Source organism: Myotis yumanensis, unplaced genomic scaffold (assembly GCF_028538775.1).
Source record: "Myotis yumanensis isolate MYYU_CA2020_CCGP unplaced genomic scaffold, mMyoYum1.0.hap1 SCAF_13, whole genome shotgun sequence".
Lineage (NCBI taxonomy): Eukaryota > Metazoa > Chordata > Mammalia > Chiroptera > Vespertilionidae > Myotis > Myotis yumanensis.
In genome coordinates, this window is record NW_027223764.1 from 16,699,295 (window position 1) to 16,726,571 (window position 27,277).

The 27,277-nt window shown below is 38.0% G+C and overlaps 1 protein-coding gene across 7 annotated transcripts in view; it reads left to right on the plus strand.

The window, feature by feature from the left end:
* NT5C2 (5'-nucleotidase, cytosolic II) overlaps window positions 1-27,277 on the plus strand; it is a 138,351-nt gene that overhangs the window by 55,977 nt on the left and 55,097 nt on the right. For all 7 annotated transcript variants that reach the window (XM_070432369.1, XM_070432370.1, XM_070432367.1 and 4 more), the window contains exon 2: window positions 23,544-23,663. In XM_070432369.1, coding sequence (XP_070288470.1) covers window positions 23,563-23,663 — 101 coding nt within the window. In that variant the 5' untranslated portion in view covers window positions 23,544-23,562. The remainder of the gene's footprint in view (window positions 1-23,543; window positions 23,664-27,277) is intronic.

The window sequence follows — 27,277 nt, forward strand, 5'->3', positions numbered from 1 at the left end:
CAAGCAGGTGAACGGTTGGGAGCCAACAGTTCCAGATTGTGAGAGGGATGTCCGATTGCCGGTTTAGGCCCGATCCCTGCCTAAACCGGCAATCGGACATCCCCCGAGGGGTCCCAGATTGGAGAGCGTGCAGGCTGGGCTGAGGGACAAACCCCCCAGTGCACAAATTTCGTGCACCAGGCCTCTAGTCTTAATAATAAAAGGCTAATATGCAAATGGTTGTTATGTGCGATCAGCAGGAGGCTTCATCCCCCCCTCAGCGGGGCTTGAGGGGGGTGGGGCCAGCCGGGTCTGGGTCTCACCCAATGGGGGTGGGGCCAGCCGAGTCTGAGTCTCATGCGATTTTGAGGCACAAGTGGGTGGGCGGTGACTTGACTCTGGGTCCTTCGGCGCACAGGAGACTCTGACAGGAGGGAGATTTTCATATATATTTTACTAATTTTCTTGCATCTCTGACACTTCTATTATAGAGAAAGGGCAAATAGCAATATTAAAATATTTCCTCTAATTAATCCCCTTTTAATGTGCACGAATTTCATGCACCGGACCACTAGTAGTATGATAGAGCTGGTTAGAGAAATTTTAGTAAACTGTTTACAAGATATTCTTTCTACATGAATTTCTTGCAGTTAGAGCAGAATTAATGAAGTAAGATAACTTTTTTTGTGAATAGTTGGTATTTTGTGTGTGTTGTTTTGTGTGTGTGTGTGTGTGTTTGTGTGTGTGTTTCCATTCAAGCCTGAAAAAGTTATTTGATTTAAGGAAGTTGATAGAAAATTATTGCGGAGTGCTAAGGCCCTTGTCACTTGACACAACCATTTGAAATTTGATTGTGTTCTTTGATTGGTTACCAGAGTTTGCAGTGGCTGTTTTTTCTATTTTAGGGAAAACAACTTGAGCAGCAAACCAATAAAAATAACAAAATTGCCAGCAGAGTAGCAAAGCTACCCGTACGTACCTTTTTAGGCAGACTACAGAATCAAAAGGATTAGATTAATTTGGAGAGTGTTGAATTATTTGTTCCTACATTTTGATGGTCTTTTTTTGGTTGGGAAGCATTGTCAAGAGGGTGAGATGAAAAAATCTGCTATGTCAGGGTCTGCTTGTAAAGAGAAGGCTGTATATGTATCAGTAAGTTTAAATTTGTTGGGTATGTTTCCATTTCAAATGTTAAGTGGAATATTATGTTCTTTTTAAAGTTCCTTGGTCATTTTAATGAGGTTTCTCTAATGTTTTAATTTATGTAATTTAATTTTATCTTATTTTGGGGGGGATCAAACCGTTTTATTGAGGGCATTTAGATGATGGTCAGAGGGCTAGGAGGACAATGAGATCAAAGTCCTCAGCTTCTCCCTATATCCCCAGCTTCACAGCCACCAAAAAGTTAAATTTTCTTAAAAAATATGTACTATTTCAAACACATAGAAAATAATGTAATGTTAGTATAATTATAGACCATCAGAGTTATTTACTTTTCTCTTTTTATTGAATTTATTGGGGTGACACTGGTTAACAAAATTAAACAGGTTTCAGGTGCACAATTCTACAACACATTGTACACTGTATTGTGTGTTTATCACCCCAAGTCAAATCTCCGTCCATCACTATTTATTCCCCCTATATATTTTCCCCTGCTCCTCATCCTCCCAGCAGTCACTACACTGTTCCTGTTCATGAGCTTTCTCTCCCTCTGCATTTTTTGCTCAGTCCCCCTACCCCGCCCCTGCACCATCATATTTAGTTTATGTGGTCTTTTTCTTCCCATTTCCTAATTGTGGGAAAGGATTTATTTATGTTTTTAAAGGGATAAAATTACAGATCAGTTGAGCCTGTATGAATCTTTGCTATCCTGTTTCCCTCTCTTGTCCTCTCTCAGCAGTAAACACTGTCATGAATTCAGTAATTATTATTCGCATAATATGTATATATCCATAAAAGTGCATATATTCTTGCTTAATATTATACATGTGATTCTGCAACTTGCTTTTTTGTTTAATGATGTTTTTTTTACCTATTTTTATTTTTTAGTTTTTTAAATATATTTTATTGATTTTTTACAGAGAGGAAGGGAGAGGGATAGAGAGTTAGAAACATCCATGAGAGAGAAACACCCATCAGCTGCCTCCTGCACACCCCCTACTGGGGATGTGCCCGCAACCAAGGTACATGCTCTTGACCGGAATTGAACCTGGGACTCTTCAATCCACAGGCCGACGCTCTAGCTACTGAGCCAAACTGGTCAGGGCTTTAATGATGTTTTTGATATATATCTATGTTGATAGATGTATCTTTAGTTCATTCATTTTTATTGCTCTATAGTATTCCATTATACGAATAAATCAGTTTTTTTATGGATATTTAGGTACAGTGGGGCCTTGACTTACGAGTGTCCTGACTAACGAGTTTTTCGAGATACCAAGCATCTCTCGGCCAACTTTTTGCTCTGAGTTGCGAGCTAAAATTCGGGTTACGAACCAGCTTCAGATACCCCACTGCTAGTTGGCGCAGTGAACGTCACAGTGAACGCCACAACATCAGCCCAGCATCACGTGTCTCACTCGTTCACTTTAATGATTTGACATACATTTCTTTAAAATCCTCACCTGAGGATATATTTATTGATTTTAGAGAGAGGGAGGGAGAGGGAGAGAGAAACATCGATGTAATCTCTGTATGTGCCCTGACCAGGAATCAAACCTATAACCTTTTTGGTGTACGGGATAATGCTCCAGTCAGCTGAGCCACCTGGCCAGGCACGCCCCCGCCCCCCTCCGCCCCCCTGAACCATTTAAAAGCAAGTTGCAGACATCATGACAGTTCAGACCTCAAAAGATTTACTTGATTAACCCTGGCTGGTTTGCTCAGTGGTTAGAATGTTGGCCTGTGGACCCAAGGGTCATGATTTCGATTCCCAATCAAGGGCACCATACCTCATTTGGGTTGCAGGTTCCCCAGCCCTAGTCAGGGCAACCAATCTATGTGTGTGTCTCTCTCTTAAGTCCATGATTCTCTCCTCCCCTCCTTCTTTCCTTCCACTCTCACTGGAAATGAGTGGAAGAAATGTCCTTAGGTGAGGATAAAAAAAAAAAAATTTACTTGAATGTCCTAAGAACAAGGATTCCTACAAAACTATAATACAGTTATCGCATTTAATATGGATGTAGCTTTATTATCTAATATTCAGTGCACGTTGAAAATTTCTCAGTGGTCCCAATAATGACCTTTATAACTATTCTCCAACTCTATCCCTAGTCCAGGATCTAGTCTTAGATCAGGAATTGTATTTAGTTCCCATGTCCTTTTAGTTACTTTCAACCCACAAAAAGTCCCCAACTTTTTGTTTGAATAATACTGATACTACTATATTTGAAGAGTCCAGGCCAGTTGTCTTGTATAATGTCCCTCAGTTTGGATTTGTCTCATCATTTCTTCATGTTTTGTTTCAGATGGAATGTTTTGGCAGGAATACGTTTTAAATTTTAGTATAGCCAAATTTGTCCATCTTTTTTTTTTTTTTTATGGTTTGTGTTGTCTTTTATCCAAGAAAGTCTTCCCCTGCCCTGGCTGGTGTGGCTCAGTTGGTTGGGGGTCATCCCATGCACTGAAAGGTTGCCTGTTCAATTCCCAGTAGGGGGTGGGTCCATGTTTCCCTTTACATTGATGTTTCTCTCTCTCTCTCTTCCTTTCTCTCTCAAAATCAATAAAAAAATATTTTTAAAGCCTTACCTACCTTGATGTCATATGGCTGTTCATTTCTATTTTCTTCTAAAACTTCAATGGTTTAGCTTTACATATTTAGGTTTATATATGCTGTTATTTCTTAGCCTACCTTTTAACATGGTTCATTTAGCATGTGTTCCACATTCTTTTTTTTTTTTAAATCTTCCCCCAAGGATATGTTTATTTTAGGGGGTGGGGAGAGGGGGAGAGAGAAAGAGAGAGAAGAGAAGAGCCCTAGCTGGTTTGGCTCAGTATATAGCACGTCAGCTTGCAGACTGAAGGGTCCCAGGTTCAATTTCAGCGAAGGGCAAATGTTCAGGTTGTGGGCTTGATCCTCAGTGGGAGGACATGCAGGGGGCAGCCAATCAGTGATTCTCTCTAATCATTGATGTTTCTATCTCTCCCTCTCCCTTCCTCTCTGAAATAAAAAATAAATAAATAAAAGGTACACACTTCTTTAAAAAAAGAAGAGAGAAAGAGGCAGAGAGAGAGAGAAAAATCTATCTGTTGCCTTCTATATGTGCCCCACTCAGGGACCAAACTCACAACCCAGGTATGTACCCTGACTAGGAATTGAACCCACAACCTTTCAGTGTACAGGACAACACTCCACATCAGCAAGGGCTGTGTTACACACATTCTTTTCTGTCATTGTGTTTGTCATAAAATTGCTCTCTGTAAATTCATAAGGAGAGGACAGCTTATGTTAGGTTCTAAACTTGGGCCAAATAGTGTATAAAGTAAAAATTTAGATTTACCTATTATAGTCTAAATGTTTTACACTACAAATTTCCATTACTCTACAGTATTTTTTAAAATTTGCCTAGCCCTGGCTGGATTGCTCCGTTGGTTGGAGCTTGGTCCCGTGTACCAAAAAGTTGTGGGTTCAATTCCCAGCTGGGGCCTGTACAGAAGGCAGCCGATGAATGTTTCTCTTTCACATGGATGTTTTTTTCTCTCTCTTCCTTCCTCTCTCAGGATCAATGGAAACATATCCTTGGGTGAGGATTGCAATAAATAAGTAAATAAAAATAAAGTAATTTGCCTTTAAAGATGAGTATTTCATGTATTTTACTAGTTATGCTTGGAAAACATTTGGCAATCTGTTTTCCTTAACTAGTCATGTTAGAATCTAGTTAGACGTGTATCTCTAGGTTTATGTTTTAGAGCTGTTAAATAAATCAGCTAAAAGATACAGCTCGAACATTCTGTATCAACATTATAAGAATTTTAAGATATATCTATGAATTTAAGTGGTATGGTATAAATACCAAACTGTATCTTGGAGAGTAAACAGAGTTTTTTACAAATCAGAAATCAATAAATGCCATATTTTTAGCCTTGAATTATTTATTCTATGGTGGGTTTGATGAGATAGTTTTATGTGGAACTAGGAGATGTCAGGAAAAAAACACACCTACAAATAGGACATTAGATATAGAATAATTAGATTGACATGAAAAAAATGTGTAAAATTGTATAGCTCTTGGCACCTATTGGGTACTCTGAAGTTTTGACTCTGAAAGTAGAAAGCTATTATAACATTCCTCCAAACATCAAGTACTGTATTGTGCAGAGGTTGCAGTATTAAACAATGTGGGCTCTAGCATTATAAATAATTTATTAAGGACTATGTGTCAGCTACTATACTTAGCACCTTGCACTTATTGATGCATTGAATCTGACCATTTTGGAGTGGAAAAAACTGAAGTGATTTTACAATTTCTTTAGTCATAGAGCTCATTAGTGCTGGAGCCAGGTTTGAACCCACACAGTGTAGCTCCAGAATCTGCACACCTCATTGCAAGTATAATTCTATGACCTTGGTTAAGTTATTTAACTTCCCTATACTGTTTTCTTCTTTGTATAATGAAAATAGTAGTACCTAATTCATACTGTTGTGAGATCAGTTAGATAAAATATGTATAGTGCTTAGAATAACTCATGAAAAGAAGTGACCACTTAATAAATGTTAGCTATTATTATTTCAGCATTATTAAGGCATTGTATGCATGCCTGTCCCTGACTTTTTGCCAGGAAAAGATGGAAATACAGTGGTGATTATTTCTGCCTTTCTGATTTCTCTCTCTCTCTTTTTTTTTTGAATATATTTTATTGATTTTTACAGAGAGGAAGGGAGAGGGATAGAGAGTTAGAAACATCGATGAGAGAGATGCATCGATCAGCTGCCTCCTGCCCACCCCCTACTGGGATGTGCCTGCAACCAAGGTACATGCCCTTGACCGGAATCGAACCCGGGACTCTTCAGTCCCCAGGCCGATGCTCTATCCAGCGAGCCAAACCGGCGAGGGCTGATTTCTCTCTCTTTTTATTTTGTAAGAGGAAAGATAACAGTTAAAGTTGAATGGTGAGTAGAAGCTTATTTGGTAAGAGAATGAGTTCTTTTAAATATAAAGCAGAATTTATTTTTTTTTAATCCTCGAGGATTTTTTTTTTTCCACTGATTTTCAGAGAGAGGAAAAGATAGAGAGAAACACCGATGTGAGAGAAACACATCGATTGGTTGCCTCCTGCACGAGCCCTGACCAGGGCCCGGACTGGGGAGGAGCCTGCAACCTAGGTACATGCCCTTAGCCGGAATCGAACTCGGGACTCTTCGGTCCACAGGCCGATGCTCTGTCCGCTGAGCCAAATCAGCCAGGGCTGAAGCAGAATTTTTTTGCTTTTTAAAAGAATATTCAAGAATTATTACTAAAGGCACAAATTACATATTGGCTGAATGTAAAAAGTAGCTCTGTTACCTTTATGCTTTTGAAAGACCTTAGTTAATTATAGCAATACTAGAGGCCTGTTGCACGAAGAGATTCGTGCAATAGGCCTTCCTTTCCCCTGGCTGCCGGCACCAGTTTTCCTCCAGCACCCGGGATCCAGGCCTTCACTCTGGCCGCAGTGGAATAGCCAAGCCTCTTCAGCCTTCAGTCTTCGCTCCGTGCCTGTGTATGCAAATTAACTGCCATCTTTGTTGGGTTAATTTGCATACTCATCCAATTGGCTGGTGGGCGTAGTGGAGTGATGCCAATTTGCATGTTTCTCTTTTATTAGTGTAGATTAGATTTCAAAAAAATAGATGGCAAACTACGTATCTTCAAGCCCAATCTTTTTTTTTATTTTATTTTTTTAATTGCTAAAAGTATTACAAAGAGTATTACATATGTGTCCTTCCCTCCCCCCCCAACCCCTCCCGTGCCTTTGACAATCCCCTGGCCTCCTTTACCCCCCAGTCTTATGTCCATTAGTTATGCTTATATGCATGCATACAAGTCCTTTGGTTGATCTCTTACCCCCCTCCCTCCTGCCCCCCAACCCTCCCTGGCCTTCCCACTGCAGTTTGACAATCAGTTTGAGGCAGCTCTGCCTCTGTATCTATTATTGTTCAAAAGTTTGTAATGGTCTTTATTATTCATGAATGAGTGAGATCCTGTGGTATTTTTCCTTCATTGACTGGCTTATTTCACTTAGCATAATGCTCTCCAGTTCCATCCATGCTGTTGCAAGTGGTAAGAGTTCCTTCTTTTTTACAGCAGCGTAGTATTCCATCATGTAGATGTACCACAGTTTTCTAATCCATTCATCTACTCCATTCATTTACTGATGGGCACTTAGGCTGTTTCCAGATCTTAGCTATGGTGAATTGTGCTGCTATGAACATATGGGTGCACATATCGTTTCTGATTGGTGTTTCTGGTTTCTTGGGATATATTCCTAGAAGTGGGATCACAGGGTCAAATGGGAGTTCCATTTCCAGTTTTTTGAGGAAACTCCATACTGTCTTCCATAGTGGCTGCACCAGTCTGCATTCCCACCAGCAGTGCACAAGTGTTCCTTTTTCTCCACATCCTCTCCAGCACTTGTCGTTTGTTGATTTGTTGATGATAGCCAGTCTGACAGGTGTGAGATGGTACCTCATTGTTGTTTTGATTTGCATCTCTCGGATGATTAGTGACTTTGAGCATGTTTTCATATGTCTCTTGGCTTTCTGAATGTCCTCTTTTGAAAGGTGTCTATTTAGATCCTTTGCCCATTTTTTGATTGGATTGTTTATCTTCTTTTTGTTAAGTTGTATGAGTTCCCTATAAATTTTGGAGATTAGGCCCTTATCAGATATGACGTTGGCAAATATGTTTTCCCACGCAGTGGGTTTTCTTGTTTTGTTGATGGTTTCTTTTGCTGTGCAGAAGCTTTTTATTTTGATGTAGTCCCATTTGTTCATTTTCTCTTTAGTTTCAACTGCCCTAGGAGCTGTATCAGTGAAGAAATTGCTTCTGCATATGTCTGAGATTTTGTTACCTTTGTATTCTTCTAGAATTTTTATGGTTTCGTGTCGTACATTTAAGTCCTTTATCCATTTTGAGTTTATTCTTGTGTATGGTGTAAGTTGGTGGTCTAGTTTCATTTTCTTGCATATATCTGTCCAATTTTCCCAACACCATTTATTGAAGAGACTATCTTGGCTCCATTGTATGTTCTTGCCTCCTTTGTCAAATATTAATTGAGCATATTGGTTCGGGCTAATTTCTGGACTCTCTATTCTATTCCACTGATCTATATGTCTGTTCTTGTGCAAGTACCAGGCAGTTTTGAGAACAGTGGCTTTGTAATACAGCTTGATATCTGGCATTGAGATCCCACCTACTTTGTTCTTTCTCAGGATCGCTGCAGCTATTCGGGGTCTTTTTTTATTCCAGATGAATTTTTGGAGAGTTCGTTCTAGATCTTTGAAGTAGGCCATTGGTATTTTAATGAAGCCCAATCTTTTAAAATGTTTTCTTTACATACTCTCTTATTCCTTTGTGTCAGTATCCATGTTACTGAAGATCTGGCATTGCTCAAAACATCCTTTGGAAGTGACCTTAATATGTAGAACAGATAAGTAGCATTCTGTGTGGTATGGCAGAGAATGGAATTCTAGGAGTAACAGCAGTAGAATGTTCAGGAGAACATGACAAGTTCAGGTCTTTTTTGTATAATTTTGAAACTTTAGGAAAATGGAAATTTATATTTTTCTAGTCACAGTTTCAGATTAGAGATTGGAACATGTTTTGCTTGAAGAAGAAAAACACATTGTCAAGGCAACAGGTACTGCGTTTCTCACTTGACAAGGTTTCTCAGTTTTATTTTCCACCAGTGTACAAGGAACTTTTTGTTCAAAGGCCTGATGTTAAAACATTAGCAACATACTGTGTTAATCAAGCCAAGAATCTTACGCATTTCTGAACCAAGAGTAAGATTTCACAAAGATTCATTTAGACTCTGTGGTTCTCAACCTTCCTAATGCCGTGACCCTTTAATACAGTTCCTCATGTTGTGGTGACCCCCAACCATAAAATTATTTTTGTTGCTACTTCATAACTGTAATTTTGCTGCTGTTATGAATTGTAATGTAAATATCTGATATGCAGGATGCATTTTCATTGTTTGCGACCCACAGGTTGAGAACGCTGATTAGAGCATTAAAAGGAACTTGTACAATATTCTTGCATTTTCAGGCTTACACAGAATTAGCTTCTGAAAGGCAAAGAGCTCAAGTCTAGAGGTTTGAGTTTTATTTCTGCCAGTGTGTAGCAGACCGTTCAAGAAACTGGGGTTGTCTAGTAGCAAACACAGTAAGCTTCCCCCTCTTGGAGCTTATAATTTAGAGAAAGGGACTAACAGTGCGCACACTATCAAATATATTATGTCTGGAAGTGTTAATGTGCAAAAAAGAAAAATAAAGCAGGGTAAGAGAATAGCAAGTGATATGTGTGGGTAGATAAGTGTGATTTTATTAATTCAAATTTGTTAGCCTTCTGCATCACTTGATGTGCAAACTGAAGTTGGCCTTTGATAGGAATGTTATAGTGCAACGTGAGGCAAATTACATAAAGAACTCTGAATGAGCCCAGTGTGGCTCAGTTGGTTGAGTGTCGTCCAGTGCACCTAATGGTTGCCAGTTTGATTCCCAATTGGGGCACATGCCTGGCTTTCTGGTTTGGACCCCTTTTAGGTGTGTGAAGGAGGCAGCTGATCAATGTTTCTCTCTCACATTCATGTTTCTCTCCCTCTCTCTTCCTCTCTCTAAAATCAATAAAAACATTTAAATCATTAAAAAAAAACTGAATGAGGATAGCAAAATGAAAAATGAACAAAACCCCTTTGTCATGAACTGCTTAAAACTATTTACTCATGTGTCAAGGACTAAGGTTATCAAGGGCTTTGTGTAAAATGTGCCTACTTAGTATGCTACCAGGCATGCAAATGGAGGATATAGCTTTAACTCTTCTTCTTCCATAAAGTAAACCAGGGTTGGGAACCTTTTTTCTGCCAAGGGACATTTGGATATTTATAACATAATTCGAGGGCCATACAAAATAATCTACCTAAAAATTAGCCTGCTATATTTGGTCAAACATTTAATTACTAGTAACTCACCCCTAATGCCTTGGCAGGGCCAGACCAAATGATTCCTTGTGGGCCAGATGTTCCTCACACCTGAAGTTAACTTTTTTACTGTGTGTAATATGCAAATAAAGTTGTATTTATGAAAACCAAAATAAGCCCTGGCCAGGTAGCTCAGTTGGTTCCATCCATCAGAGTACTATACAAGAATCAACCAACGAATGCATAAGTAAGTGGAACAACAAAATCCATGTTTTTCTCTCTTTCCTGTCGCTCTCGCTCTTACCCTCCCTCCCACACCCTCCTTCCTTTCTCTCTAAAAAAATCAAGCCCCTACTGACCTCAGTGGTTGAGCATTGGAGTTGACCTATGAACCAAGAGGTCACGGTTTGATTCCTGGTCAGGGCACATACCTGGGTTGCTGGCTCGTTTCCCCCTGGGGACCTGTAGGAGGCAGCCAATCAATGATTCTCTTCATTGATGTTTCTACCTCCTCTCTGAAATCAATAAAAAAAAAAATCAATAAAAAGAAAAGACTAAAATAAATTTCAGGTTGGTGAGAAAGTTTGAAGAAACCATTCAAAATTTCTTCCAAATGGGGTGGAGGGATGGGTTAAAAGGGGTTGATGGGGGTGGGGGGGGGGGGATGGGGACATGTAATACTTAAAACAATAAAGACTTAAAAAGAAATTTGTTTCAAAGTAGTGTTCAGTGTTCTTAGGATGAGGATGGTTGATTATAAAACTTACAAATTCCAAGTTTTATATTTCACAAAATCCAATGAAGTTTAATAAAACACTGAGTTCATATTTACTTACTAGTATTTTATTATCTATATTGACACATTTAATTCCATTGAAAATTGAATATTTGTTAGGGCCTTCCCATAGCCAAAGGTATTGAGAAAATCAGATCAGTAGTCCTCCAGGATGAAGAAAACATGACTTTTTGGCTCATTCTCTATAAATTTCTGTGTGTTTGTTTAATAATGCACATACTATATTGGAGATACATGTTCAAAAGTTTTCCCAATGGAATGTTACTAAAAAAAATTTGTCTAAATCACAGCGGCATGATAATGCCAAAATATATTCTGTCAGGGCTCCGAGTTTTGGAGTAGAGGATATTTCAATGCTAATTAAATATATTTGGGTCACTAAAACAAGCAAAAAGAAAAATGAATATATGATTCAAACTGCCATATGTATTAAACCCTTTGCCTGATGATAGGCCTTTAATATATATTATATTTAAGTACTACTCACTTCTTTCCAAGTGAATTACTGATGTGACCTGAAACAGACATTTAAAATGGCTTTATTAACCAGGCTGCAGGTTGCTAATAACCAGGCTTACCCCACAGTTTCAGTTACTCTTGCTTCCTGTTTTTAGCAGTTGCCTGGAGCTGTTGGGGCAGCTGGTTTCCCTTTCTTTGGGGGAAGGTGATGTTAGTGATGACGGAAACTGTGTATTTGCCTGTGAAATATTTTTAAAGTGTGAGACTATAATATTTTAAATATTTAAGAGTTTATTTCAGTTGTTATTCTTCAGGTACACTACTTTGCACGCTGGATATTTTATATTGAAACAGAATTATCTAACTGTACCATTTACCACTATTGTTTGAAAGGAATTAAAATAAGAGCTTTTTATTTAATATTAGCTGCTGCTGTATTTATTGAAAAACTACTCTTAAGCTTGACACTGTAAACAGGTGACAAGTGAAATGTTTACCTACTTTTTGGAACTCTTATTTTTTTTTGCTAGATGATAATCATCTTTAATTTTATTGTTACTATGAAATATAGTTAAGCACTAGATAGACTGTTTCTGGATAGAGTTCAAAAGTCTGTCATAATAATGTTATGACATGCTAGATAAAATAATAGGAAAGCTGTCATTTGAGAAATTGTTTGAAGATACTGATTTAAGAAAATTTCACCCCTTTAGCTTCACATAAATGTGTACCCCATTTTAGTGATAATATGGTTATTTAATTATGTTTATATTTTTAGTTGAATAAAATTTTGTGTGACCTCTGCTGAGACTATAAGTTGAATTTTTTTTTTTTTTTATATTTTATTGATTTTTTACAGAGAGGAAGGGAGAGAGATAGAGAGTTAGAAACATCGATGAGAGAGAGACATCGATCAGCTGCCTCCTGCACATCTCCTACTGGGGATGTGCCCGCAACCCAGGTACATGCCCTTGACCGGAATCGAACCTGGGACCTTTCAGTCCGCAGGCTGACGCTCTATCCACTGAGCCAAACCGGTTTTGGCTATAAGTTGAATTTTTGAAATAAAATATATTTATTTTATTCTGGCCTGTTTGGCTCATTGATTAGAATATTGGCTCTCAGAACTAAGCGTCATGGGTTCAATTCCCAGTCAAGGGCATGTACCTCAATTGCAGGTTCGATCCTCAGCCCTGGTCAAGGTGCATGTGGAGACAACCAGTCAATGTGTTTCTCTCTCTTTCTCACCCTCACCCGCCCCTCCCTTTCACTGTCTCTAAAAAAAAAAAAAAAAAAAAAAAAAAAAAAAAAAAATCAATAGAAAAAAGATCCTCAGGTGAGGATTAAAAAAAAGATATTTTTCTTAATCCATGAGTGATACAAGAAAGTACTTTGAATTTTTCCTGCAAATAATTTGAAGAAAGTAATTTTAAAAATGAGAGAAATCTCTTCTTAGTGTAATTACTACCTCTAATTTGTTAGGAATGAGAAAAAAAAGCCTGACTTTAAAAAATAGTTTTATTGAAGTATAAATACGTGTAACAATCTGCATATATTTAGAACGTGCCATAAGTTTTGACATATGGAGACACCTGTGAAACAGTCACTATAATCAAGGTAATGAACATACATCATCCCCCAGAGTTTCCTTGGGGCCCTTCCCAGCCTTACTGTTTCACCCCAGGCAACCACTGATATGTTTTCTGTCACTATAAATTAGTTTTCATTTTTTAGAATTTTATGTAAATGGAATCATTTTTTTTCTTTCACTCAGGATAATTTTGATATTTAGGTTGTATACCAGTAGTCCATTGCTTTTTATTGCACAGTAGTATTCTGTTTTATGAAGTACCACAATGGGTCCTTTAACCTGTTCATAAGACCTTTGGGTTGTTTTCAGTTTCTGACCATTACAAAGCTGCTATGGAATATTTGTCTATAAGTCTTTATATAAATATATGCTTTAATTTCTCTTGGATAATTACTTAGGAGTAGAAAGGTTGGGACATAGATACAGATTTAACTTTTAAAGAAATGGCAAATATTTTTTCAAAGTGTTGGTCCCATTTTTGTATACTCATCAGCAGTGTATTAGAGTTCTAGTTGCTGTGTATCCTCACCACATTTGGCATGGTCGGTCTTTTTTTTTAAATGTTTTTATTGATTTTTGGAGAGAGAGGAAGGAAGAAGGAGAATAAGAGAGAAACGTCACTGTGGGAGAGAAACATTGATCCCATCACAAATCCAGACTGGGGACTGAACCTGCAATCTGGTCACGTGCCTTGACCGGGACTCGAAACTGCAACACTTCAATGCATGGGATGACGCTCAGCCAACTGAGCCACAACAATCAGAGCAAGTCTTTTTAATTTTGAATGTTCTAATAGGCATATAGTGGAATCTCACTGTGGTTGTAATTTGCATTGCCCTGATGATAAATGATGTTGAACACCTTCCGTGTGCTTATTTGCTATCTAAATATCTTTTTTGATGAAACATCTGTTGAAATCTTTTGCCTATTTTTTAATAATTGGATGTTTGTCTTATTGCATTTTGGGAGTTCTTTATATATTCTGGATACAAGTCCTTTTATCAGATATATGATTTGTAAATATTTTCCTCCAGTTTATCTACTTCTCCCCCACAGGAGAGATAGATAACATTTTAATGGAAACACAATTATATGAAAATATAATTTTGTCCTGTTTACTTCCTAAGGGAATAAAGTATTTTAAATGTTTTACATCACTCATATAAACCATAATATACAAAACAGATTAACATGATTTATAATGCTAATCTTATGGTGAGTTGATTTATTCTTTGTGTTATTTTATATATCACTCCCTCATTTTTACTCAGGCCTCTGAACAAATATTACCTCCTCATAGAGGCCTTCAAAGGTTTTCCTATTTACAATATGACCACTATCATTCTTTATTTCCTCACCTTATTTATTTGATTCATACTATATACCACCGGTCGCTACCTGACACAGTCCTCTATAATAAAAGCCTAAATAGGTTAAGTGTCCAGTCAACCGGTTGGCTGTTCAACTAATCAAAACATAATATGCTAATGATATGCTAAGGCCGCTCAACTGCTCGCTATGACATGCACTGACTGCCAGGGGGCAGATGCTCCAACTGGTATATTAACTTGCTGCTGGGGTCTGGCTGATCTGAACTGAGCAAGATGGGCCAGACACACCCTGGAGCCCTCCCACAACCCCTCCCCGGCTGGCCAACCTCCCGCATCTCTCCCCGGGCCCCGATTGTGCACCAGTGGGGTCCCTCGGCCTGGCCTGTGCCCTCTCACAATTCAGGACCATTCGGGGGATGTTGGAGAGCCGGTTTTGGCCTAATCCCACAGGCCAGGCCAAGGGATCCCACTGGTGCACAAATTCGTGCACTGGGCCTCTAGTATATATTTGATTACTCTCTGACTCCTCCACTAAAAAGTAAGCTCCTTTAGGCTGAGAACTTGTCTCCTTTTTTGTAGTTTATCTTTTCCTTCTCTTTTTTTGGTTTGCTTTTTAAATTACGTTTATTTAGCATATGTACACATGAAAGAGAAATTGCCCTCTGATCCCACTTAGCAGAAAACATGCACAAACCCAGGGTATATGCAAGGGAAGGGGCCCGTGGCCCCAAGTTAGTGGTTGGGATGGTGGAATCCTGTGAGTCAAGCCTCAATCAGGAGAGGGCTGGACTGAAGTGTCAGGCAGACTGAAGCTCCTGCTGCTGGACCTGAAATAAGCGTGCACCATAGCCAAAGATCTGTTTGATGCCCTTGATGTAGTAGCACTGCCAGCCCTGCCACGTCCTCTCCTCCTCAGGAACAGGGTTTTTTGGTTTTCCTTCTCTTAACAGTGTCTTTTGAAGAGCAGAAGTTTTAGATTTTGGTGAAATCTAATTTATAAATTTTTTTTTTATCAATTGTGGGGGCTTTTTGGTGTTGGCACTAAGGATTTTGATTAACTCAAAAGCTCAAAGGTTTTCTCCTATTTTTTTCCCTAGAAGTTTTATAATTTTAGATTTAACATTTAGGTCTATGATCCATTTTGAATTAACTTAGTATCTCTGTTGTCTTTTTAGCTATAGCATTTTGGTGATTGTTTTAGGGTGTATGCGGTGTATGCTATGCATCTTGACCTTGTCACAGTCTGCTTTCAAGTAATATACTATGTCTCTGTTTTATAATTTTAGATTTTACATTTAGGCCTATGATCCATTTTGAATTTACTTTTTTTTCTTTTGATTCTTTATTGTTTAAAGTATTACATATGTCTCCCCTTTCCCCCCTTGACCTCTCCTCGCCCACCCTCCCCAGCACATGCCCTCACCCCCCTCGCCCCCCACCCCATCTGTGTCCATTGGTTATACTCATATGCATTCATACAAGTCCTTTGGTTGATCTCTTATCCCCTCACCCCCTGCCTTCCCTCATAGGTTGGACAGTTTGTTCTATGCTTCTATGACTTTTGTTCTATCTTTGTTCATCAGTTTATGTTGTTCATTATATTCCACAAATGAGTGAGATCACGTGATATTTATTTTTCTCCAACTGGTGTATTTCGCTTAGCATAATGCTCTTCAGGTTCATCCATGCTGTTGCAAATGATAAGAGTTCCTTCTTTTTTACAGCAGCGTAGTATTCCATTGTGTAGATGTACCAGTTTTCTAATCCACTCATCTACTGATGGGCACTTAGGCTCTTTCCAAATCTTAGCTATGATAAATTGTGCTGCTCTGAACATAGGGGTGCATATATCCTTTCTGATTGCTGTTTCTGTTTTCTTGGGATCTATTCCTTGGAGTGGGATTACTGGGTCAAATGGAAGTTCCATTTTTAATTTTTTGAGGAAACGCCATACTGTTCTCCAGAGTGGCTGCACCAGTCTGCATTCCCACCAGCAGTGCAAGAGGGTTCCTTTTTCTCCGCATCCTCGCCAGCACTTGTCATTTGTTGATGATAGCCATTCTGACAGGTGTGAGGTGGTACCTCGTTGTTTTGCATCTCTTGGATGATTAGTGACTTTGAGCATGTTTTCTTTTTTTTTTTAATATATATATTTTATTGATTTTTTACAGAGAGGAAGGGAGAGAGAGAGAAAGTTAGAAACATCGATGAGAGGGAAACATCGACCAGCTGCCTCCTGCACATCTCCCACTGGGGATGTGCCCGCAACCCAGGTACATGCCCGTGACCGGAATCGAACCCGGGACCCTTCAGTCCAAAGGCCGACGCTCTATCCACTGAGCCAAACCGGTTTCGGCTGAGCATGTTTTCATATGTCTCCTGGTCTTCTGTATGTCCTCTTTTGAAAAGTGTCTAGTATTTAGGTCCTTTGCCCATTTTTTTTTGATTGGATTGTTTATCTTCCTTTTGTTAAGTTGTATGAGTTCCCTGTAGATGTTGGAGATTAAACCCTTATCGGAGATAATATTGGCAAATATGTTCTCCCATGCAGTGGGCTTTCTTGTTGTTTTGTTGGTTTCTTTTGCTGTGCAGAAGCTTTTTATTTTGATATAGTCTCATTTGTTTATTTTCTCCTTAGTTTCCATTGCCCTAGGAGTTGTGTCGGTAAAGATATTGCTATGACATATGTCTCCTGTTTTGTTGCGTATGGCTTCTTCTAAGATTTTTATGGTTTCCCGTCTTATGTTTAAGTCCTCTGTCCATTTTGAGTTTATTTTTGTGTATTATTTTGTGTAAGTTGGTGGTCTAGTTTCATTTTTTTGCATGTATCTGACCAATTTTACCAACACCATTTATTGAAGAGACTGCCTTGACTCCATTGTATGCTCTTGCCTCCTTTGTCAAATATTAATTGAACACAATGGCTTGGGTCAATTTCTGGGTTCTCTGTTCTGTTCCATTGGTCTATATGTCTGTTCTTGTGCCAGTACCAGGCAGTTTTGAGGACAATGGCTTTGTAGCATACTAGGAGCTTGATATATCTGGGATTGTGATCCCTCTAACTTAGTTCTTTCTCAAGATTGCTGTAGCTATTTGGGGTCTTTTTTTGTTCCAGATGAATTTTTGGAGAATTTTTTCTAGGTCTTTGAAGTATGCCTTTGGTATTTTAATGGGGATTGCATTGAATCCATAGATTGCCGTGGGTAGTATGGACATTTTAATGATGTTGATTCTACTGATCCATGAACACAGTATATTCTTCCATTCATCCTGTGTCTCTTTTTTCAGCGTCCTGTAATTTTCTGAGTAAAGGTCTTTTACCTCCTTGGTTAAATTTATTCCTAGGTATCTTAATTTTTTTTGTTGCAATGGTAAGTAGGATTGTTTTTTTAGTTTCTCTTTCTGTGAGTTCATTATTGGTGTATGAAAAAGCCATAGATTTCTGGGTATTAATTTTGTATGCCGCTACATTGCCAAATTCATTTATTCTACTATTTTTTTGATGGAGTCTTTAGGGTTTTCTGTGTACAATATTATGTTACCTGCGAATAATGACAATTTTACTTTTTCTTTCCAATTTGGATGCCTTTTATTTCTTCTTGTCTGATGGCTATGGCTAGCACTTCTAGTACTATGTCGAACAGGTGTGGTGAAAGTGGGCATCCTGTCTGGTTCCTGTTATTAGCGGAAATGGTTTTAGTTTTTGCCCATTGAGTATGATGTTGGCTGTAGGTTTGTCATATAAGCCTTTTATAATGTTGAGGTATTATCCCTCAATTCCCACTTTGCTGACAGTTTTTATCAGGAAAGGGTGTTGGATTTTGTCAAATGCCTTTTCTGCATCAATTGATATGATTGTGTGGTTTTTGTCTCTCAGTTTGTTTGTGATGTATCACGTTTATTGATTTGCGGATATTGTACCAGCCTTGCATCCCTGGAATAAGTCCCACTTGGTCATGGTGTATGACAGTGGTTCTCAACCTTCCTAATGCCGCGGCGACCCTTTCATACAGTTCCTCATGTTGTGGTGACCCCCAATTTCATTGTTATAAATTGAACATAACTAAAGCATAGTGATTAATCACAAAAACAATATGTAATTATATATGTGTTTTCCGATGGTCTTAGGCGACCCCTGTGAAAGGGTCGTTTGACCCCCAAAGGGGTCGCGACCCACAGGTTGAGAACCTCTGGTGTATGATCTCTCAAATGTAATGCTGGATCCGATTTGCTAGAATTTTCCTGTGGGCACAGCCTTCACTGCATCCCATAAGTTTTATGTTGTGCTTTTGTTTTCATTTGTCTCTTATTTTCTAGTTTTCATTGTGATTTCTTCTTTAACCCATTCGTTATTTAAGAGTGTTGCTTAATTTCCACATATTTGTGAATTTTATAGTTTTCCTTGTTATTGATTTCTGGCTTTCTTCCATTGTGTAGGAGAAGATACTTTGTATGGGTCAGTTTTTAAAACATTTATTGTTTAAAGACTTGTTTTGTGGTTGAACATAATGTTATCCTGGATAATGTTCCATGTTTACTTGAGAAGAATGTGTATTCTGTATTGAGTGTAGTCTATATATGTCTGTTAGGTTTAGTTAGTTTATGGTGTTCAAGTCCTTTATATCCTTATCAATATTCAGTCTTTGATGTTCTATCCATTATTGGAAGTGTGGTATTCAAGTATCCAACTATTATGGTAGAACTACCTGTATTAATATTTGCTTCATACATTTTGGGGCTGTGTTGTAGGGTGCATATATGTTTACAATTGCTGTGTCTTCTTTGCAAGTTGACCCTTTTGTCAATATAATGTATTCCTTTGTCTTGTAACAGTTTTGGACTTAAAAGTGAGTTATGTCTGATAGTAATAGTATAGCCACTTTGGCTCTATTTGGTTATTATTTGCATAGAATATCTTTCCCTATCCTTCCCATTTCAATTTCAGTGTGTGTCTTTGGATCCAAAGTGAGCCTCTTGTAGACAACATATAGTTGGAGTATTTTTTTTAAAAATATATTTTTATTGATTCAGAGAGGAAGAGAGAGGGAGATAGAAACATCAGTGATGAGAGAGAATCATTGATCGGCTGCCTCCTGCACACCCCCTGCTGAGGATCGAGCCTGCAACCCAATCATGTGCCCTTGACCAGAATCAAACCCTGGACCCTTCAGTTCGCAGGGCGATGCTCTATCCACTGAAGCAAACCGGCTAGGGCTGAAGTATGTCTTTTAAATTTTTTTCTGTCAACCTCTGCCTTTTGCTGGGGGAGTTGAAATCACTTACATTTAAAGTAATTACTGATAAGGAAGGACTTACTTTTTTGCCTTTTGCTGTTTGTTTTCTGAGTGGCATATTTTTGGTTTCTTATTTCCTCCATTACTGCCACCTTTTGTGTTTAGTTGATGTTTTTACTGAACTGTTTTAATTCCTTTCATCCATAAATTTTAATAATATTGTATATTTATTCAGTTTAAAATAATTTATAATTTCTCCTTTGATTTATTCTTTGACCAGTGGGTTATATAAAAGTGTGTTATATAGTTTTTAGATAGTTGGGAATTTTCCAGATATTTTTCTGTTATTATAATTTAACTTCATTATGACCAGTGGACATAATTTAATTTATAAGACTTGACTTTTAAAAAAATGTGTTGAGACTTGTGTTATGGCTTAGAATATGATTTATTTTGGTAAATGTTCTATGTGTACTTGAAAAGAATGTATATTCTGCAGTTGTAGGGTGGACTATTTTATAAAGGTCAATTCTGACAAGTGGATGATAGTGTTCAGTCTTTTCTATCCTTTTTTTTTTAATCCTCACCCGAGGATATTTTTCCATTGATTTTTAGAGTAAAGGGGAGGAGGAGAGACAGAGAAAGAGAAACGTCAATGTGAGAGAGATACATTGATTGGTTGCTTCCCACACACACTGTTACCACACACACTGTTACCATGGCCGGGATCAAGCCTGCAACTCAGGTACATGCCCTTGACTGCAGTCGAACCCGGGAAGCTTCCGTCTACGTGGCGATGCTCTATCCACTGAGCCAAACCAGCTAGGGCTCTTTCCTATCCTTAACTGATAGTCTCTATACTTGTTCTGTTAGTTATTGAGAGATCATTTAAATCTCCAGTTATAATTGTGGATTTGTCATTTTTTTCCTCGTTCTATCTGTTTTTGCTTCGTGTATTTTTTTAAAATATATTTTTCTTTATTGATTTCAGAGAGGAAGGGAGAGGGAGAGAGAGATAGAAACACCAATGATGAGAGAGAATCATTGATCAGCTGCCTCCTGCACATCCCCTACTGGGGATTGAGCCCGCAACCCAGGCATGTGCCCTTTGCCGGAATCAAACCTGGGACCCTTCAGTCCCCAGGCTGACGCTCTATCCACTGAGCCAAGCTGGCTAGGGCTGCTTCGTGTATTTTAAAGCTCATGTTATTAGATGTACATAAGCATTTATGATTATTATGTGCTGTTGATAAGTTGACCTGTTAACATTAAGAAGCGGGCCTCCTTATCCCTGGTAATATTCTTTGATCTGAAGTATACTTTTTTTAATATCAATATAACCATTCCAGCTTCTTTTTGATTGGAGTGTTTAGATATTTTAAATTTAATGTGATTTTTAAAAATATGGTTGCGTAAAATTCTATCACCTTGCTATTTTTCCGTTTGTCCTATTTGTTCTTTGTTTTCCTTTTCTCTCTTTATCTCTTATTTTGGGTTGATTATTTTGTTTCCAGATTATCTCTTTTTAGCTATAACGTTTTGGTGTGATTTTGGTGATTGTTTTAGGGTGTATGGTATGCATCTTTACCTTGTCACAGTCTGTTTTCAAGTGATATTATATGATTTCACTAGAGGCCCTGTGCATGAAATTCGTGCAGAGGGGGTAGAGGGTCCTCTTAGCCCAGCCTGCACCCTCTCCAATCTGGGACCCCTCGGGGGATGTCCGACTGCCGGTTTATTCCCAATTCTGGGGATCGGGCCTAAACCGGCAGTCGGATATCCCTCTCACAACCCAGGACCGCTGGCTCCTAACTGCTCACCTGCCTGCCTGCCTGATCGCCCCTAACTGGCCCCCCTGCCAGCCTGATCACCCCTAACTGCCTCCTCCTGCCAACCTGATTGCCCCCAACTGCCCCCTCCACCCCCCGCCGGTCTGGTCGCCCCTAACTGCCCCCCTGCCAGCCTGGTTGCCCCCAACTTGGCCTCTTGCCAGCCTGGTCGCCCCTCACTGTCCCCCCTGCTGGCCTGGTTGCCCCACACAGTCTGCTACTTAGTCGTTTAGTCGGCCCTCACTAACCCCCCTGCCGACCTGGTCACCCCACACAGCCTGTTCGGTCATCCGTTTAAATGTTTTGGATGTGACAGCCCCTGGCTCTTTATATATATAGATAGATATATTCTGTAAGAATCTTATAATACTGTGTTTCTATTTTGCCCCTACCCACTTTTGGGCTATTGCTGTCATATATTTGACTTACACATGTGTTATACACCTCACAGTACATGGTTATTACTTTTGCTTCAAACAATTACTTTTTAAAAGATTTACTAGTAGGAAAAAATTTTAAAAGATTTATCCATTCCTTTGTGTAATTGATTTTCTTTTTGTATTATTTTCCTCTTACCTGAAAGACTTCCTTAAAATTTTTTTTAGTCTGCTGGTGGTGAATTCTTTCAGCTTTTGTATGTCTGAAAAATTTTTTATTGCATTTTTATTCCTGAATGGTATTTTTGCCAGGTAAAGAGTTCTAGGTTGACACTTTTTTCTTTTAGTATTTTAAAGATGTTTCTCTACTTTCCTCTAGTTATTCTGTTTCAGATGAGAAATCTGCTTTTTTCTTTTCTCTTCAGCTTTTTTTAAGCTGGAAATTCAGTTTTATTTAATTTTTCTTGAGTATTTGCTTCTTTAAAACACGTTTTTAATTTTTCAATTACAGTTGACATTCAATACTCTATTAGTTTTAGGTATATTGCATAGTGGTTAAACATTTATATAACTTATAAAGTGATCCCCTCAAGCCTAGTACTCACCTGGTACCATACATAGTTATTACAGTGCTATTGACTGTATTCCTTATGTTGTACCTTACATACCCATGACTATTTTGTAACTGCCATTTTGTACTTAATCCCTTCACTGTTTTCACCTAGCCCCCCCAACCCTCCTTCTATCTGGCAACTCTGTGTTTATGAGTCTGTTTTGTCAAACATTGGTATTTTAATAAAATGTTATTAAATTCCTTATTTTAAAGAGGATATTTTTCATTCTTATTTAAAACTATTTACAGATGAAAATCTTAAAAATATAAATGAAACCTAGAACTGTCTAGTTTTAAGGTATTTAAGGTAGATACTTAGTTGTTCACCTTGTTTTGTTATTATTTTTTAAAATATATTTTTATTGATTTCAGAGAGGAAGGAAGGGAGAGAAAGAGATAGAAGCATCAATGATGAGAGAGGATCATTAATCGGCTGCCTCCTGTACACCCTCTACTGGGGATCAAGCCTGCAACCTGGGGATATGCCCCATTGGGAATGGAATCATAACCTCCTGATCCATAGGTCGATGCTCAACCACTGAGCCATGCCAGCTGGGCTGAAAAATAAATTTTATATAAAAATGTAAATGTATGATAAAATTAGAGATATTCATTACTTATTTTTGTACCACTTTCGATTGAGCTTAGTTTATTGATTTAGAAATTGTTTACTTTGCACATTTTGAAACATTAACTAAAAATTTTATATTTTCATAAATCTGTCATCTCAGTCCCTTTTCTAGAATTTAGGATTAAAGTTAGTTATGCTTTATTATTTTGAAGTGATGTATATGATCTTTCTGGATAAAATAAAATTTTTCTGATTTTTAAGAAATCAGATGTCAGCTGGGCCGGTGTGGCTCAGTTAGTTGGGTGTTGTCCTATGTATGCACCAAGAGGTCACTGGTTCTATTCCCAGTCAGGCTACATGCCCAGGTTGCTAGTTTGATCCCCAGTAGGGTATGTGTGTGCAGGGAGGCAGCCAATCAATCTCTATCTCTTTCTCTCTCTCTCTCTCTGTCTCTCTGTCTCTCTCTCTCTCTCTCTCTATGTATCTCTCTCTCCCACCTCCCCTCCCTTCCACTCTAAAAATCAATGGAAAAAATATCCCCAAGTGAGGATTAAAAAAAAATAAATTAAAAAAATATATATGTATTTTTAAAAATCAGGTATCATTATTAAGCTTCTAAATTAAATACTGATTTTCTTTTCTAGAATTCAGCGTACAATTAAAATGACAACCTCCTGGAGTGATCGGTTACAGAATGCAGCAGATCTGCCTGCTAACATGGATAAACATGCCCTGAAAAAGTATCGGCGAGAAGCCTATCATCGGTAAGTATTTTGTCTATTTAATCCTCAAAACAGCTTTATAAAGTGTACATATTTATCTTTATTTTACAGATAATGAAATAAATGTTCATAGAAGTTAGGTAATTTATCCTAGATTATATAGTGAACTTATGGCTCAAGTCTAGTCCAAAGTCTAGACTTTTAATCAGTAGTACACCATACTGTTGCTGCTACCTTTCTTTTTAAATTTCTCACTTCTACTTATTACTAAAAAATAAAAGTTCTTAATAGCAGTCTTCAGCTGCTAGAAAATTGCACCTTAATGAGAATGAAATTCTTAATAGACATTTACCACAAACTGGTTATAATTTTTAAATAGATTTTTTAAATTGTCTACTGACTATTGTGTGTTATATGAATGTGGATAATCTGGGTATTAACAATGTTTCTTATATTGATTTAAATACAAAATTTTCTCCAAATTCTTTTTCCTTTAAATGTTTAAAATGCATTTTCAGTTTATTTGCCACTTTTAATACACTTATTTGAATGGCTGCTTCTGCTTAAATCAGGGGTGGGGAACATCTGGCCCACAGGTCATATAAGGCCCACAAAAAATCATTTGATCTGGCCCTGCCAAGGCATCAGGGGCCAGTTAATTAAATATTTGACCAAATATAGCAAGCTAATTTTTAAGTTCATAATTTTGTTTGGCCCTTGAATGATGTTATAAATATCCATATGGCCTACCCATGACCTAAAGCTTATGTAACTAAGGTACTTGGAAGCAGATACTACATTTAGGAATCATTTGTTTTTAGACAAAAATTAGAAGTTTATGCTTTCTGTGAATTTGTAAGATAGAAAGATCTGGGTTTTTCTAGAACTATCTCTACTTCCCATTTTAAGGAAAACCAGGGATAAGTAGAAATGCCTGGTGCTAAAAAGTTGTATGGGAACTTTAGAAAGTCTACAGTTGATAATTACTTAATCTGTTTTGGGGCTAGAGGAAATACTACTTTTAAAATCTTGCTGGAAACATGTCTAAAATAGTTTATACAGGTAATTTAAAACAATCCTGACCCCAAAAAAGAACTCTGATTCCATTCTTCTCTGTGTACAAACTTGGTCAGAATTAGGTAACATTTTGGTATTTCAGAAGAATATATGTATATAAAATTTATATATATGTATATATTACTATTGATTTCAGAGGAAAAGGGGGACGGAGAGAGAGAGAGAGAGAGAGGGGAGGGAAGGGGAGGGGAGGGAAGGGGAGGGGAAAGGAGGAGAAACATGAATGATGAGAGAGAATCATTGATCAAGCCCACAACCTGGAATGTGCCCTGACCGGGAATTGAACCGTGACCTCCTGATTCATAGATTGATGCTCAACCACTGATCCATGCGGCAAGAGCAAGAATTAATATTTTGAACACAATAGTTATTTGATATTGAATGATTTGAAAGTTAATTATTGTATCAATAGTTGGTTTTTAAAGTAGACTGGTGACATTTGTCTGATGGTAGGTCACTCACTGTGTAGCTTTTTATAAATTTTATTTACCACTAGAGGCCCAGTGCACAAAAATTTGTGCACTCGGGAGGGTCCCTCAGCCCGGCCTGTGCCCTCTCGCAGTCTGGGACCCCCTCGGGGGATGTCCACCTGCTGGCTTAGGCCCGCTCCCCAGGGGAACGGGCCTATGCTGGCAGTCAGACATCCCTCTGGCAGCCCGGGAGCCCTTGGGGGATGTCCACTTGCCAGCGGGGAGCAGGCCTAAGCTGCAGTCGGACATCCTTAGCGCTGCTGAAGAGGTGGAAGAGGCTCCCGCCACCACCGCTGTGCTGGCAGCTGTCAGCCTGGCTTGTGGCTGAGCAGAGCTCCCCCTATGGAAGCACACTGACCACCAGGGGGCAGCTCCTGCATTGAGCGTCTGCCCCCTGGTGGTCAGTGTGTGTCATAGTGACCAGTCATTCCCAGGCGTTCTGCTGTTAGGGTCAATTTGCATATTACCCTTTTATTAAATAGGATAATATTAATGTTTACATTATAAAAATGTAATATAAAGACAAATATTGTAAGGATTACTTTTATTGTATAATAATAATTTGAAAACTAATATATCAAGATATAGTTAAAGATAAAAAATTAACAACTTTCAAAAGCAAAAAGTTTTATATTCAAATCAATTAATTCATGATATAAACAAACTTTGATCACTTTTTGTGATAACCTTCTTCCCAACCTGTGTCACATTCTTGGAAGAATGCAAACGGTGAACTTTGGACCTCCCCAAAATGTTCTAATTTTTGTACTCAGTTTAAAACGTACTGCCTTTTTCAAATTCCAAGTAATCTTTTCTGCTTTTTGTTTTTGTTTATGTTCATTGGGAATGCTCATAACTTCTACATTCTTTGTTCGGTTTGGTCAGAGAGGTTTTCTATTTTCTCTCCATTCAAAACAATTTTAAGTATTTGTTGAATGAGTTGAACAATATAGCTTCAGGCAGTGGAAGCCATCCTTTTGCATCATCTTCATCCAACAAATATTTATATTTCACATACTCCTACAGCTCAGGAATGTGAGCTGACAACAAATCTCTGTCTTAACAAGGTAGAAGATCCAGTCCATCCCACTGTAGGCAGTATGCCCATTTACTTTGTTTTATGCCACCAGTGTTCTGTTTTGATCATTTAGTGGTGTAAATCTACCAGAGAAAGAAAAATAAGCCATATTTATACTAGTGGTATGCTTTAGGAACCAAAAAATTTACATAATTTTAATAATCAAGATCTACAGGAAATGCACACAACAGATTTTATCTACTTTAAAATGTAAATGTCTGATGAGAGATACAGAGTATATTTGATACATTGGACATAGGAACATTAGTGATGATGACAAGATACAAGGTTATGACACTGTCTCTGATATTAGTTATAAGCAGTGAAAAATAAAAAACAGTTGGCGTTCGAGTCAGAAGTGTAGGTTTCAGGTTTTGTGATATTGTGATCTCAGGGAGGCCAATTTGGTTTCTTCATGTGTAAACAGATGGCATTAAAAACTCTATCTCAGTAATGTTTGTTGCAAATTAATAATTGCTTACTTGGGATCTCATGATCCACAACTGCATGTTAGAGTCTTTAATCAGCTGATCTATAAGTGAAACAAACGGGCTGAGCATTTACTGAACAAACTCCCAGCAGGTCATGATTTCAGCCCTCATGACAATTCTCTGATGTTTGTTTATTCATAGGAAACAAGGTATTTCATAACAAATTGATCTAGTAAGCAGAAACATTTGCTGACTGTGTAGCATTTCTAGATGTTAGGCTGCTGTTATTCCTTAAACCTGAATAAGTAGAAACATTTCAGGTTCCCATCAAGGTAAAGACTCAAAATCAACCAGTGATATTAATGATTCTCTGCAATGTGTGAGACATGTTGCTAGATATGCATGGGGATTAAAGTGTAAAACAGAGTTGATGTGTATCTATATAAATAAAACGTAACTTGCCTTTGGGAGAGATTTTTATGGAGAGATGTGTTTTATACTTTCTCTTCAATGGAAACAAGGGTTAGGATTATGCAATGAAGAGAGATCATCTGGTAAACATCAAGTGTCCTAATTGTGTTTGATGTCATAGAGCTGAGT